General features: G+C 45.2%; 1 protein-coding gene across 2 annotated transcripts in view; it reads right to left on the reverse strand.

Annotated features, from left to right (window-relative positions):
• The window catches only part of FER1L6 (fer-1 like family member 6), a 122,082-nt gene that overhangs the window by 92,210 nt on the left and 14,203 nt on the right, over positions 1–15,669 (reverse strand). The window contains exons 1-2 of one of the 2 annotated variants that reach the window (XM_028736193.2): positions 6,547–6,615; positions 288–370 (exon numbers count right to left, since the gene is read on the reverse strand). In XM_028736193.2, the coding sequence (XP_028592026.2) occupies positions 288–370; positions 6,547–6,587 (124 nt within the window). In that variant the 5' untranslated portion in view covers positions 6,588–6,615. Of the gene's footprint in view, positions 1–287; positions 371–6,546; positions 6,616–15,669 lie in introns of those variants that run through there. The other variant, XM_028736194.2, reaches the window with a different exon arrangement.

A 15,669-nucleotide genomic window follows, 5' to 3' on the forward strand; every position in this document is an offset into this window, starting at 1 on the left:
TCCCGATGTGCAGCTCAGTCCCTTAGCAACTACCCTGCACCAGCTCTCGTGGCATTTCAGCACGGGGAACGACACTGTTCCCTTGTGCCCTGCAAGGATCCTCCAGACACTTCCAGCTGAAAGCACCCTAAGTAGGCAGGGTTCATGTTTCGCTAAAGCAAACATCACATTTTATCACTCACTTTATCACTTGTCCCTGAGGTTCAGCTGAAATAACTGCCCTGTGACATCATCTCACACTTGTCCTCCATTCCAACCAGCTCTATTATTGACCTAGTAGGTCTTACCCACTGCTCCTTTGTTTGTTATCGTTAATCCCTTCTCTCCTTTCTTCTTCTTCTTCAGCTTTATTCCAGCAAACAACCCTTTCCTGCAAAACCAAAAAAACAAATAAAATTAGAAAATATGCATTTTATGCATATTGAATGCACATGTCTTCCCTGAAAGAATCTTGAGAGGGTGCTGGGAACTATAGCACCATGAAGGATAAACTATGGTTCCCAGGATTCTTTGTCCAAAAAAAAAAAAAGTTCTTCAGATATATAGTGTGGAAGTGACTTTCCTGCTTTGTTTAAATAAATAAAAAAGTTTGCACTCTTAACTGTATGTTTAACAGTAAATGGGTAATGCCTGAAGCCAGAATATTAACTTCTTGCCTCTTCTCATGAGCAGCAGAAGCAGAACAACTTATACAAATGGAAAGTAATTAGGCAAATTGGTCTAAACTTGTATAAGCTGGACAGTTTGCAGGAAACGGTTTTTCTTGGTACAGAATTCTGAATTAGGCTGTTGGCATCAGTTGGGAACATGCTGGTGAAACAGGAGATTGGGTTTCTGATTTCTTTTTATTAAAGATTTCTTGGTTTACAAAAGTATGTGCCATGTCTCTTTTTTCAAGTTACATTTTCGACAGATCAGTTTCGTTTGTTGAGACATTAGTGTGAAAAGGGGGAAAGAAGTGGAGGGGGGCATGTTGAGTGGGGTTGGGTGGCGATGCTTCCAGTGGCGTAGCGTGGGTTGTCAGCACCCGGGGCAAGGCAAGTAATTTGCGCCCCCTAACCCGTGGATTTGCGCCCCCTAACCTGTGGATTTGCCCTAACCCCAGATGTTGCACCCGGTGCGGCCGGCCCCCCCTGCACCCCCCACGCTACGCCACTGGATGCTTCTATTTTACGTAGTGTATGTGTGGGGTTTTGTGTCAGTGTCGCTTGTGCAGGTTCTCTTTACTATTCGCTTGTGTTCCTTTGGTGGTGAGAGAGGTTGGGGTTGGCCTAGGGTGTGGTTGTTTGTTTGTGATTGGCTGTGATCTTTGTTTTTGTGTGTGAGTGGGGTGGGTGGGTGTTTTGGATCAGGTTAGCCATATTGATTCATATGCTGTTGGTGGATTCTTGTCGTTGTCTTGTTGGGCTGTGTATGCGATAAAGGGGAGCCATACTGGGGTGAAGGCATCTTCTTCTATTTGTTCCCATGTCAGTTTCAGTTTATTGGTTAGTTTTTCTAATAAGGCTGTTTCCCATATGATTTGACACCATTGGTCCACGCAGCAGATCAGGTTTCTTACCTGAGTAATAACAAGCTAGTAATATTTGCAGCTCGTACCTGACCGTTTGCAACTAAACTAAATGTATTCAGGTTACAGAGACCTCAATAGGCAGGAGTTTTTGTTACCTGATCAGTTATATCTTATTTCCAGAACTGCCAAAGTACATGAATTAATTACAGGGGGGGGAGCTCAGGCGAGGGCATCTGAATCTGAAAGAGTGAGATGAGTTACCAACTTGTTTCTGCTGCAGGGGACTTTGGTAACACATCCAGCAAATTTGTCAGCGAAAATTTTTCCAGAGGGGCAGAAGGGGTCCTTCCAGGCTGTTGCTATTTTCAGGTGGGATTCAATCACATACAGACCAAATTTGCACAAATTAAAGGTGAATTACTCTTGCACAGCAAAACCCACTTCTGCCCCGGAATTGGAGTCCTTTTTGGGGGGTGCGGGGGTGGGGACCCCAGTTTTGCTCAGCTTTCTGTATAGCATCCATCTGAGGATACTTCTGGCTAAAAAAACAGAAGCCTCCTTAATATGGTGCTCCCCAGGACTCACTGTTGTTCCTAGGGGTGGAGAGGAACTGTGGTCAATAGGAGGTAAAGAAGAAGCCACAGAGAGTAGTCATGACACCTCGCTGCACTGGCTCACATTAATAGCTACAGCAGGAATGTGGATGGCGCTGTGGTCTAAACCACTGAGCCTCTTGGGCTTCCTGATCAGAAGGTCGGAGGTTCAAATCCCCGTGACGGGGTGAGCTCCCATTGCTCTGTCCCAGCTCCTGCCAACCTAGCAGTTCGAAAGCACACCGGTGCAAGTAGATAAATAGTTACCGCTGTGGCGGGAAGGTAAACAGTGTTTCTGTGTGCTCTGGTTTCCGTCATGGTGTTCTGTTGCGCCAGAAGTGGTTTAGTCATGCTGGCCACATGATCTGGAAAGCTGTCTGTGGACAAACGCCAGCTCCCTCAGCCTGAAAGCGAGATGAGCGCTGCAACCCCATAGTCACCTTTGGCTGGACTTAACCATCCAGGGGTCCTTTACCTTCAACAGGTACAGCTGCCTCAGCGCTCTGCCAGCTTCCTCAGTGAGGAAGGGCAAAGAAGGGCAAAAGAGCATCACATCCCACACTCTCAGAGCTTGTTCACACTTCCACTTGTGCCATGCCTAGAAAAAATGGCTCTCTGAGTGGTTTTCCCCCTTGCCCTGCTCCTTTCCAGGTCAAGCAAACTTCCTTGGGAGGTGATAGGCTCTCCATCACTGGAAGATGCTTGGAGGAGATTGTAGCCACATATTCCTGCATTAGACTAGATGACATCCAAGATCTCTTCCAACTATATACTTCCATGAGCCTCTTTTTTTCATACAATTTTTATTAAATTTTCTGTTTTACAATTTTGAATACTCATTTAAACATCCTTAAAATATCAACGGCTTCCCTTCTTCTCTTTCCATGGTTCATTTCGCATACCATAAATCCCTGCATATTTTACATATGGTAAACCGTTCGGAAATTCCATTATTACATCCATCAAATATTATTTACGCTTATTTACACTGCTGGGGAAACCCAGCCAGATGGGCGGGGTATAAATAATAAATTATTAAATTATTATGATGATGAATTTATCTTAATGCTGCCAGCATTTTCAAATGTACACAATTCCCCCCCACATATATTTAATAAACATTTTTCAAAATGCTTTAAATGTATGTTCTTCTTGTTCTCTTATTCTGTATGTTAAGTTCAATCAATTCCAATCAACTACTTCTAAGAATCTCTTCTAGCATCTGGCCAAAATGGGAAACTTCAGTCTGAGACTGGAAAATTCTAACCAAGGAGGATTGATGTTAATAATAATAATAATAATAATAATAATAATATAGTATCTATATTATGCCCATCTGACTGGGTTGCTCCAGCCACTCTGGGCAGCTTCCAACAAAATATTAAAAACACAGAAATGCATGCAGCCTCCCAGTTCAGAAGCTACTGGATAGTCCTATCTGCTGGGGAGCAAGAATGGGACAAGGATATTCCCTTCATGTCTTGCCTGTGGCTTTTCCAGAAGCATCTGATTGGCTACTATGGGTAACAGAATTCTGGACTAGATGGGCCTTGGATTGGATGCTGTAGGGCTCTTCTTATTTTTTTTACCATTGCTCAAACGATTCCTGCATAAGGTTTTTCTAGTCCCTGACATGAGCTGTGCTGTTCACTGCATGAGATCAAGGAATCTGCCTTCTAGCTGATGCTTAGGTGCTTTTCAAAACACATGGCCATAAGACAGCTTAATGGGTTTCCACTATCAGAATGGGGCTGTTTTGCATAATGCACACCATTAATATCTAACCCCGCGTAGCGGAGACTGCGGGAAATAAATAAACAAGTTAGAAACTGAAGGTGCTGATTCCCAGGATTGTGAATGAAATAAAGGTAAAGGTAAAGGTACCCCTGCCTGTACGGGCCAGTCTTGCCAGACTCTAGGGTTGTGCGCTCATCTCACTCTATTGGCCGGGAGCCAGTGCTGTCCACAGACACTTCCGGGTCACGTGGCCAGCATGACAAGCTGCATCTGGCGAGCCAGTGCAGCACATGGAAATGCCGCTTACCTTCCCGCTAGTAAGCGGTCCCTATTTATCTACTTGCACCCGGGGGTGCTTTCGAACTGCTAGGTTGGCAGGCGCTGGGACCAAGCAACGGGAGCGCACCCCGCCGCAGGGATTCGAACCGCCGACCTGACGATCGGCAAGTCCTAGGCGCTGAGGTTTTACCCACAGCGCCACCCGCGTCCCTTGTGAATGAAATAGCCCATCCTAAATGCTTTCATCTTTGAGGAACTGAAAGCACATTTGCGAAGCTTTAACAGCACATTTATGCAAAGCAGCCTGAAGAAGGGCATGGCAACCACCACCAACCTTTGACAGGGATCGCAACAATCTTTGGCTAAACTGCTATTTCCATGTTTGTAATTGTATGAAAAGACTCGCTGCTAAAGATGTAAAATATGAAGGAATTTAAGCAGCATGATTTATGCAGCAGGATAGAGTAAACCTGCTTGCGTGCTTCTGTGAAACAAGTGTCCCTAGTTTCCAGGGACAGTCCCGGAACTACAAAAGCCATCCTGACTTCTGATTTGACCCTGGAATGTCCCTATTTCCCCTGCCAGCACAACTGTTGCATAACCTGCCTAATATGCACCAAATATTCCTATACCTGAAATAGACTTGAAATTTATAGCTATCACAGAATTTAGATTTTTCTTGCGCAGAACACAGGTTACAAATTTTACTTAAATTGCCATGAAAACAGTGGGGCTTCAGACCACACAGTTACACGCTTAATTCCACTAGGTGTGATTGCCTTGTTTGGACTGAAGCTTTCTCCAGCACTGGACAGAGGAAAAACGATAAGCTTCATCTTTAGATAAGCAAAAGGCTTGCGACACAATAGAAAATGAGCCAAATCAAGGGAGCAACTTCCACCCAATTCACAGCAGCATGCCCTAACAATGATGTCCATTCAAGCATAGTGAATTAACAGTGCACTACACTGACTCGATTAGCCCTCTCTTCGCTTGAACTAGGAGAAAACTTGCTTTCAGCTCTGTGTTTTAGAGTCCTGCAGAGTGTAACTACCCTGTTGCATTACTCTCTGTGGAGCCTGAATACATTCAAGGTCCAATAAGCTGCACAATTCATTGATTGGTTGGTTGGTTGATTAGGTTTACTTATATGGCGCTTTTCCACAATGATCTGTGTCCAAAGCGGCTTACAAAACACATTCAAAACATCAAAATACAATATATGAAATACGGAGCATGTTGGTAGATTCAAATATGACAAAAATCAACCATTTAACAAACACAGTATAAATTCAATACAGCGGTACCTCAGGTTACAGACGCTTCAGGTTACAAACTCCGCTAACCCAGAAATAGTACCTCGGGTTAAGAACGTTGCTTCAGGATGAGAACAGAAATTGTGCGGCAGTGGTGCAGTGGCAGCAGCGGGAGGCCCCATTAGCTAAAGTGGTACCTCAGGTTAAGAACAGTTTCAGGTTAAGAACGGACCTCCGGAACAAATTAAGTTCTTAATCCGAGGTACCACTGTGCTACCAAAAAATAAATTCTAAGATTACTGTATTTTTTGCTCTATAAGACTCACTTTTTCCCTCCTAAAAAGTAAGGGGAAATGTGTGTGCGTCTTATGGAGCGAACGCAGGCTGCACAGCTATCCCAGAAGCCAGAACAGCAAGAGGGATTGCTGCTTTCACTGCGCAGCGATCCCTCTTGCTGTTCTGGCTTCTGAGATTCAGAATTTTTTCTTCTTCTTGTTTTCCTCCTCCAAAAACTAGGTGCGTCTTGTGGTCTGGTGCGTCTTATAGAGCGAAAAATACGGGTAAGTACATAAAAACAAAGCAAAACAAGAGTTGACTGACAATAAATTTTCTGAAATTAATGAAGCACTGCCTTTAAAAAAGTCCCCCACAACTAAGAACTTGCATTTTCACATTTAGATGTTGCAAGTGCATCCTTTTGATTTCAACATACCATTTATCAAATATCAACATTTGCAGAATCTCAGTATTCAGTACACACTAGCAACATTCTGAGAACCAAATCTGCAGTAACTTGGCCATCGTGGCAGAGTTGGCAGGGAAAGGCACATATTACATGTCACTTCAGGACATCCAAACCAGCCCACCCCCAACTTACATTATATATGTTCCTAGCTGTCAGGGACAGCACAAGCAAGCAGATCAGAGTTAGGGGCACTGACAACATCTGTAGAACTCTGGACTGGAACCACAGTGACGAAACAGATCACCAAACCCAGAAAATGAAAAATGTAGTTAGGATGTAGCCCACTCCTATGCATGCTTACTTGGAAGTAAGTCCTGTTGCATTTGATGGAGCTTGCTCCCAGATAAACAGACAAAGTTAACCAGCTGCACAGTATTCTTAAAAACACACACCAGCTAATCCCAAAGTATCCTTTCACTTTACCTGTGAGATGGTGGAGTGTTCCCTGAGGGCTCCGACTCCATGACTAATGCTTCCCTCCCAGTGCTTGCCTTTTACATCTTGCGCCTGCCTGCCCCCCCCCCCCGCCTTATAGCTGTCTTTGAGATTTATTTACTCCTAAATGATGGGTTAGTCAGATCTGCAAACACAGTCCTGGAATGCAGAACCTGCTGCTTGTGCAAACATTAGATTTCCTTGGCTCAGCTGGGAACTTTGGCTTTTCAATTGCCGGGCATGAAATAAGGAGGGGGGGATGCTTCACCGGCCACAAAACTGAGAGGTTGCTTCTATAGAAGAATTCTTGAGACCCGCAGTCACACATTGCTTTTCTGAAATCAGGTGGAAGCAGAAACAGAATTGTGCTTCTACACCGAGGTAAATATAGGGTTGTATTATCTACTAGTGCCCTTCCCTATGGCCATGACCTTTCTCTAATGTTCTACAAAAGTCCCCAGCAACATTAGTTAGTAGCTTCCTCCTTAATTTAATGACTAGAAACACCACTTTTTCACTATAAAAGACGGAAATAAGGGGGGTACTAATTAACTAATTGGGACGTGGGTGGCGCTGTGGGTAAAAGCCTCAGCACCTAGGGCTTGCCGATCGAAAGGTCAGCGGTTTAAATCCCCGCGGCGGGGTGCGCTCCTGTTGTTCGGTCCCAGTGCCTGCCAATCTAGCAGTTCGAAAGCACTCCCGGGTGCAAGTAGATAAATAGGGACCGCTTACTAGCGGGAAGGTAAACGGTGTTCCGTGTGCTGCGCTGGCTCACCAGAGCAGCGATGTCACGCTGGCCACGTGACCCGGAAGTGTCTCCGGACAGTGCTGGCCCCCGGCCTCTTGAGTGAGATGGGCGCACAACCCTAGACTCTCTCAAGACTGGCCCATCTGGGTAGGGGTACCTTTACCTTTACCTTTACCTTTAATTAACTAATTAATTAGGACGCGGGTGGCGCTGTGGGTTAAACCACAGAGCCTAGGACTTGCCAGTCAGAAGGTCGGCAGTTTGAATCCCCACGACAGGATGAGCTCCCGTTGCTCAGTCCCTACTCCTGCCAACCTAGCAGTTCGAAAGCACGTCAAAGTGCAAGTAGATAAATAGGTACCACTGTGGCAGGAAGGTAAATGGCTTTTCCGTGCGGTGCTCTAGTTTGCCAGAAGCGCCTTAGTCATGCTGGCCACATGACCTGGAAGCTGTACGCCGGCTCCCTCAGCCAATAAAGTGAGATGAGCGCCACAACCCCAGAGTCGGTCACAACTGGACCTAATGGTCAGGGGTCCCTTTACCTTTACCTTTACTAATTAACACCGTACCAAAGGTGCTCTTCATGTATAAAACACATAAAGGGGGTCCATATAATAGGAAAGGAGTCTGCATGGCTGGCCAAGCCCAGGTATTGTGAAGTCAATACAGGCCAGCAACACCAACATCAGAAAGTTAACCAGAAAAATCTGAAGAGAACCCGTTGTATATGAGTAGCTGTTCATGATTCCTGTGCAGACATCTGAGCGCAACACCAGGAGAGGGGCTAATACATGGGTAGGCAATCTAAGGCCCAGGGGCCAGATTGGCTCAATCGCCTTCTAAATCCGGCTCGTGGACGGTCTGAGAATCAGCATGTTTTTACATGAGTAGAATATGTCCTTTTATTTAAATTGCATCTCTGGGTTATTTGTGGGGCCTACCTGGTGTATTCATATGAATAGAATGTGTACTTTTATTTAAAATGAATCTCTGGGTTATTTGTGGGGCATAGGAATTCATTCATTTTATTTATTTATTTTCAAAATATAGTCCGGCCCCCCACAAGGTCTGAGAGACAGTGGACCGGCCCCCTGCTAAAAAAGTTTGCTGACCCCTTGACTAATAGCACAACTTTACACAAATCCTCTTCAATGAAAGGGGATTACAGTATTTAAAGGGCATTTCATCATCAATCCTCCAGCTACGCTGAACAGAAAGTGGTAACAATGGTAGAAACTGAAGGAGGAAGCTTTTAATTAAAGATACAGCACTCCCTAAAAGTTTATAAAGTCATACGCTTTTAGCCATCACTTCAGCTTTAAATAAAAGCAACTACTGGTTTTGTGAGTAGATATCATGTAACACACCCAAGAGCCGTGTGCCAGTGACACCCCTGAGTGAAACCCAAATGCTAAATTTTGAATTTAATAAAATCACTGCAAATTCCACTCAGAAATCAAGCATAGGAGTTGTTAAATCCTCTTCAGGATGGTACAAGCAACACAGTCATTTCCTGTTGTCCAGCCCTAATATGGTTGGCACAAGCTGGACAATGTTGACATGTCACTATTGGATATGTGGAGAGTGACTCTAAGCATTGTACTTATATTGTATGGCACTTGCTATGCAGGGTAGGTACTTTCATGTGAGAAAAAAATATTCTGTCAAAAAAAAAAGGTGCCATGTTGAAATGAATCAGGACACACATTCCTTTCAAAAACAAAGAGGGGAATGTTGGAGAAATTAACAATTTCATAAAATTGTATCATTTCGATCAGGCATAGGCAAACTCCGGCCCTCCAGATGTTTGGGACTACAATTCCCATCATCCCTAGCTAACAGGACCAGTGGTCAGGGATGATGGGAATTGTAGTCCCAAACATCTGGAGGGATGGAGTTTGCCTATGCCTGATTTTGATGATTCTGTTTTCTTATTAGGTTATGGCCTAGCTAAACTAAAAGGGCCTGTACCTGTCTTTTACAGTACAGAACAGTGGCGTGTGGTCACTGGACTCTAAGGGGACTAGGCTAGTCCCCTAAATGTTCCCCAGTGGCTCCTTCCCAAAGCACAGGAAGCTTCTTCCCAGCTTAGGGAGGTAGGCACAATGCTCACATGCGCAACATCAGGACATCACAATGCCACACGCATTACTGCTCCCCTATGAAAAAATTCACCGCAAGCCACTGAGTACAGAACTACCTGCTTTTAAGGTACTGTACATAATGAATATCCGTTCCAGAGCCCTGAAAAGAATAAACTGTTAGAATCAATGGTGGCCACTGTATGCATGAAAAGAGAATCGGCTGGGCATGGCAACTGTGATTAATCTTGAATTGTTTCGTAGACAGATGAAAGAGGACATTGGAAGACTTTTAATGAACAGGAAAATCAGTCAAAGTCTTCATAAAGAAAGACACTGAAAAATTGTTGTCTGTAATCACATGGTATTATAATGAGGGCTAATCTGAAGAGCCAAATGGTTTTGATTGGTTCAGGATGGTGACGTTGGGTTGCAACAATTAAGATTGCTGTGATCCTTTGGTGAATAGAAAAGACTTGTGTAACCTGGAAATATATTTTAAAAATTGATTTGGGTTCAGTGGGACTTACTCCCAGGCAAGTAAGTACGGTATATTCTGGCAGGAAAAAATACTTTTGCCCCTGTTCCCAAACTCTAGCGGAATAGGGCCTGAAACTTGAATTACTTAGATTCATACTCATAATGTTCCTAGGAAACTTGCACTCATTTTGGAGAATGGAAAGTGGTATCAAATTTACTCATCAATTATGTCATTAACGCATCCCACTAATCCGCTAGGAAGTATGCTGTTATTAATTTATCCTTCTGTTCCCCCCGCCTCTGTTAAACAGAAACTCTGCTCTATTGACAAAGGAGGTGTTTATTTGGACATTGTGATAAATTTAGGTGGGAACTGAATCTAGCCACAAGCGATTTTTATCAGACTTAAGCAAGAAGAGGCATTTCCACTGAACTGAAAATGACTCCAGTTCAGCCTTCTTATGGTAGGGCAAGAACCTCCATATAGGGATGAGAAAGAAACCGAATTCAGTTTGCATTTAAAGGTAAATTTAAATAATTTGCAATTTTCAAAATGATGTGCACTCCTATGAATTTTGTAGCTCTCCAGCTATGTAATGTACAAAAAAATTGCACACACTAGGGTCAAGTGTGCATATAAATGCAAACATTAGTGAAAATAACATACAGAAATGCAGTATGTTAGCAGAATGTGCTTTGCAAAAATGCACCTGTTTGGAGAAATTAAGACTATAAAATGCTGGTGAATTTTCATGAAAACTTTTTTTAAAATTGCAAACTAATGCAGAAATCTGGAGAGCTGAACTTGAGAGTGGAAAAGTGAGAAACTGAGCAAAACCAAAGGAGACCTATTTGCCCACCCCTACCTTCAACATAGGGACGCGGGTGCAACTGTGGGTTAAACCACAGAGCCTAGGGCTTGCCGATCAGAAGGTCGGCAGTTTGAATCCCCACAACGGGGTGAGCTCCCGTTGCTCGGTCCCTGCTCCTGCCAACCTAGCTGTTCGAAAGCTCTTCAAAGTGCAAGTAGATAAATAGGTACTGCTCCGGTGGGAAGGTAAATGGCGTTTCCGTGTGCTGCTCTGGTTCGCCAGAAGCGGCTTAGTCATACTGGCCACATGAGCCAGAAGCTGTATGCCGGCTCCCTCAGCCAATAAAGCAAGATGAGCGCCACAACCTGAGTCGGTCACGACTGGACCTAATGGTCAGGGGTCCCTTTACCTTTACCTTTACCTTCAACATATGAGCAATTCCCATTTCCCTGTTCCTTTTTACTGGTCCCTAGAAAATCGAAATGTTGAAGATAAACATTTCCCAAACTTGTGCCCTCAGCCCTAGTCAGGATGGCCCAAAGTAAGGGGTGATGGGCATTGCACTTCAACAACATCTGGAGGGCACCAACTTGGGGTAGCTGCTCTACAACAGTGGTCCAGACCTGAGACACACTGCTGGTTCCCAGCCTGTTATGGACCAGACTTGGGCTGGTCATAATCTCTGTCTAACTTACCTCACATAGTTGTTGTGAGGATAAGGAGGGAACCACGTGCACTGCTCTCAGAGCTTGTTGGTGAGGTGGTGAGAGAAGTAAGTCATGATCAGAGGTGCAAGAGCAGGAAAAAGGTATCTCTGGCCCTTCATATGTCCTTTGACTCCTACTCCCAACAGCACCAGGCAGCCTGGCCATTGGTCAGGGCTGAGGAAGTGGGAGTCCAACAGCATTTATAAAGCCACAGGTTCAGCATCAGGGAGAAGAGGGAAGGAAAGAGGTAGGCAGAGAGACAGAGAGAGAACCTTACAGTGGTACCTCGGGTTAAGTACTTAATTCTTTCCAGAGGTCTGTTCTTAACTTGAAACTGTTCTTAACCTGAAGCACCACTTTAGCTATTGGGGCCTCCTGCTGCTGCCGTGCCCCCAGAGCACGATTTCTGTTCTCATCCTGAAGCAAAGTTCTTAACCCGAGGTACTATTTCTGGGTTAGCGGAGTCTGTAACCTGAAGCGTATGTAACCCGAGGTACCACTGTTGTTGTTGTTGTTGTTTAGTCGTTTAGTCGTGTCCGACTATTCGTGACCACATGGACCAGAGCGCGCCAGGCACCTCTGTCCTCCACTACTTCCCGCAGTTTGGTCAAACTCATGCTGGTAACCTCGAAAACACTATCCAACCATCTCGTCCTCTTTCGCCACCTTCTCCTTGTGCCCTCCATCTTTCCCAGCATCAGGGTCTTCTCCAGGGAGTCTTCTCTTCTCATGAGGTGGCCAAAGTACTGGAGCCTCAGCTTCAGGATCTGTCCTTCCAGTGAGCACTCAGGGCTGATTTCCTTAAGAATGGATGCGTTTGATCTTCTTGCAGTCCATGGGACTCTCAAGAGTCTTCTGCAGCACCATAATTCAAAAGCATCAATTCTTCGGCGATCAGCCTTCTTTATGGTCCAGCTCTCACTTCCATACATCACTACTGGGAAAACCATGGCTTTAACAATACGGACCTTTGTTGGCAAGGTGATGTCTCTACTTCTCAAGATGCTGTCTAGGCCTGTCATTGCCCTTCTCCCAAGAAGCAGGCGTCTTTTAATTTCGTGGCTGCTGTCACCATCTGCAGTGATCATGGAGCCCAAGAAAGTAAAATCTCTCACTGCCTCCATTTCTTCCCCTTCTATTTGCCAGGAGGTGATGGGACCAGTGGCCATGATCTTCGTTTTTTTGATGTTGAGCTTCAGACCATATTTTGCGCTCTCCTCTTTCACCCTCATTAAAAGGTTCTTTAAAATTTGGACTAAATTGATGCACAGTTTCGAACCAGACACACTTTTACTCTTGGGTTTGGGTTTTTCTTTTGCCTTTTTCAAGGGGCATATCATTTTGTTATGCTCACAGAAACGATAAAAATGAATTTTAAAAATGAGGAAAGCAGTAAGTGAAGTGGAAAAACAGTGGAGAATAAAGTAGAGGATGGTGGGAAGCAAATTAAGTTCGGCTCTGCAAAGATATTGCTCTGTCAGGAAACAGAGGGAACTCATGAAGGTTTTATTGAAACATGCGGGACTTCCTTTGATTCCTCTCTTTCTCTCTCAGACAAATATACTTTTTTTTATCTAGAATCCACATGAAGCCTCCTCCCTTTCTTCTGTTCTCCATTCGAAGGCACTGTCTTTCCATTGTTGGCTGAAGCAGTGGCAAGATCAGCCGCCACTTATTACTTCCTAAAAATAACAACTGGAAGCATGATTCAAAATAAAACAACAAAGCTGAAAACTAACCTAGACATTAACAATGATGCTTGGATTTTATTAACCCATCCATTGCACAAGACATGCACCAGTAGAGGGAGATTATTGTGGAACTAATCATTAAGGAGAGTTGTAGAGTGAAAACAAACTCTTTGCCTCAGGGCAGAAAGTGGCATTGCCCATCATGTCTCTCTCCATTTAATATACTGTTTAATATACCTTGAGATTTTCTCTGAAGTTGGTGCACTGTTCAAACATCATTCAGAAAGTTTACTGGGTGTTTCTCTATATCAATAATGTGTTCCAGCTTTACTCTGGTAAATATTCAGATCAGACTCTCTCTTGACTCAATATGTCGGCACATTTTTATCATTCCAGTGCTCATGGGATTCTACTTTATTTTTGCCATTGCTTGGAGGAGCTATGGAACAGCCCCAGTAAGAATGAATTTGTCTGGCTGTTTTGCTACAGCCTGCTGTTTTCTCTCTTTGCCTGGTTTTGCAGCATGCTCACAGCAAATGTGCCGCCGTAAAGGTAAAGGTACCCCTGCCCATACAGGCCAGTCTTGACAGACTCTAGGGTTGTGCGCCCATCTCACTCAAGAGGCCGGGGGCCAGCGCTGTCCGGAGACACTTCCGGGTCACGTGGCCAGCATGACAAAGCTGCATCTGGCAAGCCAGAGCCGCACACAGAAACGCCGTTTACCTTCCCGCTAGTAAAGGTAAAGGTACCCCTGCCCTTATGGGCCAGTCGTGTCCGACTCTAGGGTTGTGCGCCCATCTCACTTAAGAGGCCGGGGGCCAGCGCTGTCCGGAGACACTTCCGGGTCACGTGGCCAGCGTGACGAAGCTGCTCTGGCGAGCCAGCACCAGCGCAGCACACGGAAACGCCGTTTACCTTCCCGCTATAAAGCGGTACCTATTTATCTACTTGCACTTTGATGTGCTTTCGAACTGCTAGGCTGGCAGGATTCCCGCTAGTAAGCGGTCCCTATTTATCTACTTGCACCCGGGAGTGCTTTCGAACTGCTAGGTTGGCAGGCGCTGGGACCGAACAACGGGAGCGCACCCCGCTGCGGGGATTCGAACCGCCGGCCATGCGATCAGCAAGCCCTAGGCGCTGAGGCTTTTACCCACAGCGCCACCCGCGTCCCATATGTGCCGCCATACTTGAGCACAAATAATTGATTTAAGTGAAGCCGAGAAAGAGGAGTTTTAGAGGCATCATTGGCAGATTTGGGCTTTCTGAGGTTTCTGTTTGGCTGTGCACAAAGCCCTGCATGACCTTGGAGTCAAAGGGGGAAGGGAGATTACTACAGTGGGATCAAAGCCAGGGCTTTTTCAGCCATGGCCCTGATCTGGTGGAAAGCTCTGTCACAAGAGACTAGGGCCCTGCGGGACTTGACATCTTTCTGCAGGGCCTGCAAGATGGAGCTGTTCCACCAGGCCTTTGGTCAAGGCACAGTCTGACCCCTCTCTCCTTCTGTAATCCTAATAGAACTCTAACCCAATGGTTGCCATTAATTTGATTCTGAATTGATTTTAGAATGTATTTTAATTAATTGACTGTGTGATTTTACGTACACTTTGCTATTTTTACTTGTTGTTAGCCACTCTGAACCCGGCTTTGGCCGGGGAGGACGGAATACAAATAAATTATTATTATTATTATTATTATTATTATTATTATTATTATTATGCAGCTGCTGCAAAGCTGCTTCAGTTTCTGCCCCTTCCTCCTCCTCTCTTTCAGCTCTGCACCCTCTCCTGCCCCTAACAGGCTTTCTGCCTCTGGCTCTTCTTTTCCCCTCGAACCTGAGAGCCAGTGTGGTGTCGTGGTTAAGAGCGGTAGACTTGTAATCTGGTGAACCTGGTTCGCATCCCTGCTCCTCCACATGCAGCTGCTGGGTGACCTTGGGCTAGTCACACTTCTCTGATGTCTCTCAGCCTCACTCACCTCACAGAGTATTTGTTGTGGGGGAGGAAGGGAAAGGAGAATGTTAGCCGCTTTGAGACTCCTTCGGGTAGTGATAAAGTGGGATATCAAATCCAAAATCTTCTTCTCCTGCCTTCTAGTCTCCCTCCTCCTCTGACCTGTCTTCAGAGTCCACCCCCATGTTGCTGGCTGTGTGCTTTCCTCCTCTGCTGCTTCACTGGGGAATTCTTCGACTAATCAGCCACAAGAAACTCACACAAGAAAACCCTTTTTGTTCCTTCTTCAGCTGCTGCCCTGAAGCTCTGATAAGCTCCTCCTACAGCTAATCACCTACCTCAACAGAAGCCCTGCCCCCTCTGACCTTTGCCCAGAGAGAGCAGCTAATCAGCCACAAGAAACTCACACAAGAAAACCCTTTGTTGGGGGAGACCTAGGTTTTTTGGGAGGGATTTATTTGTCCTGTCTCCACACTTTTTATGATAGAGGACCACTGTAGTCACCCCCAACGACACGTTCCCAAGATGGAGGGTGAGGGAACAGCTGCAGTCGCCTGTGGTTCCTGCGCAATGTTTGCCATCTTGCCAAAGGTTGCAGGCAGCTTTACCTGCAGCAATTGCATGTTGATTGCCCTCTTAAAAG

This window comes from Podarcis muralis, chromosome 8 (assembly GCF_964188315.1).
Source record: "Podarcis muralis chromosome 8, rPodMur119.hap1.1, whole genome shotgun sequence".
Taxonomy (NCBI): Eukaryota; Metazoa; Chordata; class Lepidosauria; order Squamata; family Lacertidae; genus Podarcis; species Podarcis muralis.